Source organism: Engystomops pustulosus, chromosome 5, assembly GCF_040894005.1.
Source record: "Engystomops pustulosus chromosome 5, aEngPut4.maternal, whole genome shotgun sequence".
In the NCBI taxonomy this organism is placed as follows: Eukaryota; Metazoa; Chordata; class Amphibia; order Anura; family Leptodactylidae; genus Engystomops; species Engystomops pustulosus.
This window is the reverse complement of record NC_092415.1, coordinates 194,536,683-194,540,436: the sequence shown is the minus strand read 5'-3', so window position 1 is coordinate 194,540,436 and position 3,754 is coordinate 194,536,683. Positions and strand designations below refer to the sequence as shown.

Below are 3,754 nucleotides of genomic sequence, written 5' to 3'. Positions count from 1 at the left end.
GATATTCATGGATAATGTGGACAGATAATACCAACACCAAATGTTCACAAGCCCAACTGGGATCTGTACTTTAATGTGTGGAGGTTATCTGTATATTAGTAAGATACCACTTATACAGGAGATCTCTCACCACCATCACTGACTCCAACCCTTTGCCTCCTTTAATAGTCCCAATACTGATTCTGGTGCAATTCTGAAATGTGTTTTTTAGTTCCCATCATTCCTGAGCCATCAGTTTTTAGGATAAAATATGCTAATTAGTCTCTCTATCGTCAAGTGGGCGGACCTTGGCTACAGAAAAGAGGCTGACGCCGCCCATCTGGCAGAAGAAAATCTAATTAGAATGTTGGGAATCAAAACTATCAACACTGATTGTTCCGGAATGTTCAGAGATCAAGGAGGAGTTCAAACTGCACCTTAAATTTGCAAAGTTGCTCTTATTGGGGACATTTACCCCTTTGTCCTAATTTATCAGGCCTGTCATCCAACGATCCAGCAGGGAATAGATTTCAGTGATGTCTGACAAAGTTTTCTGGGATGACTGATAATTTTGACATTGGTCAATGGCCTCGCCTTTACCACACTGATTTGAATTGCCCAAGGGTGGTGAAAAAACTCCATTTGGGCCAAGAAGGGGGGGGGGGGATGTGCGTTCCTTTTTTACTCCAAAAGGGGAACCATACATGCCCCCTGTTTTGTACAAAAAATTTAAATGTAAAGAGTCACAATTGAAAAAACAATCTTAAAACAGTTCAGGAGTAAGACACAGCCATTTTTGTAGACTGAAAGTGTAGTTAAAAAATTGGGAAAAATTAATCTCAAAGGTGTTGGTTACTAATACAGGATAAGTTCAAGAGCCTAATTGGGTCACCCATATCATACTTACCCCAATAACCTTTCTCTGTATTTAGCAGATGGAGCAGGTCACATGACCCCTGGGCAGCAGGACACAGGACTTACTGTGATGTCCTGCTGGTTTAGGTATTATGGAGGAGGCCGTTCAGTCACGGCCTCCTCCATCCACCAGAAGCAGAACAGACACAAGTCATCACAGGAAGACCTGAGTCTTACTGTTGGTGGTTCGCGTGACCCATGGCTTCCATAGACCACAGAAAATGTTTACCAGGTCTTATACTTACCCTGGTAAACTTTTGTACTAGTGGCCTACCGTTTTAAATTAGGCACATGACATAGAAACCATTAACAAATGCTCCAAAGCAATTTTTTGTGCAATTTCTTCTTTTAAGTTTAGAAGTTGGGGGGTCAGCGGCATAACTGGAAGCTGATGGGCCTAGGTGCAAAATGTGTGCCAGGCCCCCAATGTATGGTTTATAGTACTAGTACATATAGGAAAGTTATACCTTATGAGCCCCCTAGGCCTCTTTGGCCCGGTTTCAACTATACCCTCGAACCCCCTCAACTTACCACTCTGGTAAGCACTAGAGGGGATCATTGTTTCCTAATTGTATGGATCAGAGATCTCATTTGGGTCCATAAGGATGTGGTGGAACCTGTGGAATTTTATGTGACTTTAACCCTTTCTTTTACGTCTGTCTCATCCATGGCTTCGGACAGCGCTAATTATTCATCTCCGTTTGTTCTAATATCCAGTCTATTATGTAGATACATTTGACATGACATTGATTTCATATTCTTCTTTATGACAAGGACGGGCACCGCATCCCTGACATGAGACAGGATGACAGTATCTCCATCTGGATCAATGTTTCAGCAGGACCTGGACCGTCTTCATTGATGATCACTTTCCATCCACTCAGTGAGGTCAATTCCTCGCGTCTCCTTATTGACAACGTGTAAAACTAACAGTCAGCGCTGGAGATAAGATCCAATAATGAAGACGCCTGCGCCTCGATATCTGCAGATACTTGACTTACTGAAGATGTCTGTGATTCAGTGATTCACCTCTAAGGTCTAAGATCTTGAGGATCTTCAGCATCTTCTCACTGAAGGAGTTCTCAGGGGTCTTCAGTTCTTCTAAGTGTTCCTCTTAGTATGGATCGTTATTCCTGTGTATTGTATTTCTGTAAGATCTTACTTGTTGTCCTAGATTTTCCCTCTTACTCTCGTCACGGATGAATTCTGCTCCTCCGTGTTTCCATTGTTTCCATTTTTTGCTCCCCACCTTCAAAAATCCACCTTTTTTTAATTTTTCCATGTACAGGCAGTCCCCGGGTTACGTACAAGATAGGGTCTGTAGGTTTGTTCTTAAGTTGAATTTGTATGTAAGTCGAAACTGTATATTTTATAATTGTAACCCCAGTCAAAAAATGTTTTGGTCTCTGTGACAATTGGATTTTAAAAATGTTGGGTTGTCATAAGAACCAGGAATAACAATAAAGCTTCATTACAGACACCTGTGATAACTGTTATAGCTGATTATTGAAGCCTAAGGCTAAAGTACAGTAAATTACCAATTACCAGAGGTCTGTTTGTAACTAGGGGTCGTCTGTAAGTCGGGTGTTCTTAAGTAGGGGACCGCCTGTACATAACTCTATGAGGGCTTCTTTTTTGCGTAATAAATCGTACTTTCCAGTGACAGTATTTAATATCCCATGCCGTGTACTGGGAAGCTGAAAATATTCCAAAAATAAAAATGTGAAATTGGCCAAAAAAATAGGATTTGCACAATTCTTTTGTGGGCTTTGTATTTACACCTTTCAATTTTTATTCCAAATGATACTTCTAATTTATTCCTTGGGTTGGCGCAATAATGGGGGTACAACATTTATATAGGTGTTAATATGTTTTAATAGATTTGAAAAAAAATAAAACCATTTTTAGAAAAATTTATTCCTTTCACCATATTCTGATGCCGATAACTTTTCCATACTACAGCGTACAGAGCTGTGTAGGTCTCATTTTTTGCGGGATGTGATAATGTTTTAATTGCTGCCATACTTACTGTATGACCTTCTCTTTACATTTTAATTCTAATTTTTATGGGTAGCAAAATGACAAAAAGGTGGCAGTTTGGACATTTGGGCGCTATTTTCGTTTACGGGTTTCACTTATATTCTGATAGATCAAGAAGATGCACGTGGAATGGAGAATCTCATTTGTCACGGCGCTGCTTTGCTAGAAGTCACTCGTATACTCACAGTGAGTACTTTAAAAACGTATTTTATTAAGACACTACGTGTTTCGGTCCCGGTCTGGGACCTTCCTCAGGTGTAAAATACATCTATTCTTGGATGTGTTTGCATCCAGACATATATACAATAAAAGACTGACGTCAGAATGACGTTTAGCGGAAATGACATCGCGAGCCGACACTCACAATTTCTAAAATAAACATAAATGTATAAAAATATATAATTATATATGAAAGGACATAGAAATACACATTAAAATATATGAAGTCTATGTTGATAGGTGAAATGTTTTTATTTGTTTTTATTTTTGGAATAGCGGTCATGTGGTATTAGAGTGACATGTGTTCTCGACAATTTGTTTATAGTAACTAAGCAACTGCCGGAAGTTGTTGGTTTTACGTGATTCCATGTCTACCTAGCTGTATCAGGCTCTTGTGGGCTCTTGATAACAGTGGGGGGTTATCACATTGCTCTATTACGGGGTATGTATAAAAAGTATTCTCGCTATTAAACGAATTCTATTACTTCGTTTAAACCATCAGGCTGAAGGCTCTTAAGTTTATAAATCCAGAAGGATTCCCGTTGATTTAGTTGTTCCTGTCTATTTGTTATGTTTTCTGGAATTTGTTCGATCCCCATAA

The 3,754-nt window shown here is 39.4% G+C and overlaps 1 protein-coding gene across 1 annotated transcript in view; it reads left to right on the top strand.

The window, feature by feature from the left end:
- Window positions 1-1,931, top strand: part of PTER (phosphotriesterase related) — a 94,421-nt gene extending 92,490 nt beyond the window's left edge. The window contains exon 5 of the mRNA XM_072154233.1: window positions 1,669-1,931. Within this exon, the coding sequence (XP_072010334.1) occupies window positions 1,669-1,693 (25 nt within the window). The 3' untranslated portion in view covers window positions 1,694-1,931. The remainder of the gene's footprint in view (window positions 1-1,668) is intronic.
- The last annotated feature ends 1,823 nt before the right edge of the window (window positions 1,932-3,754 follow it).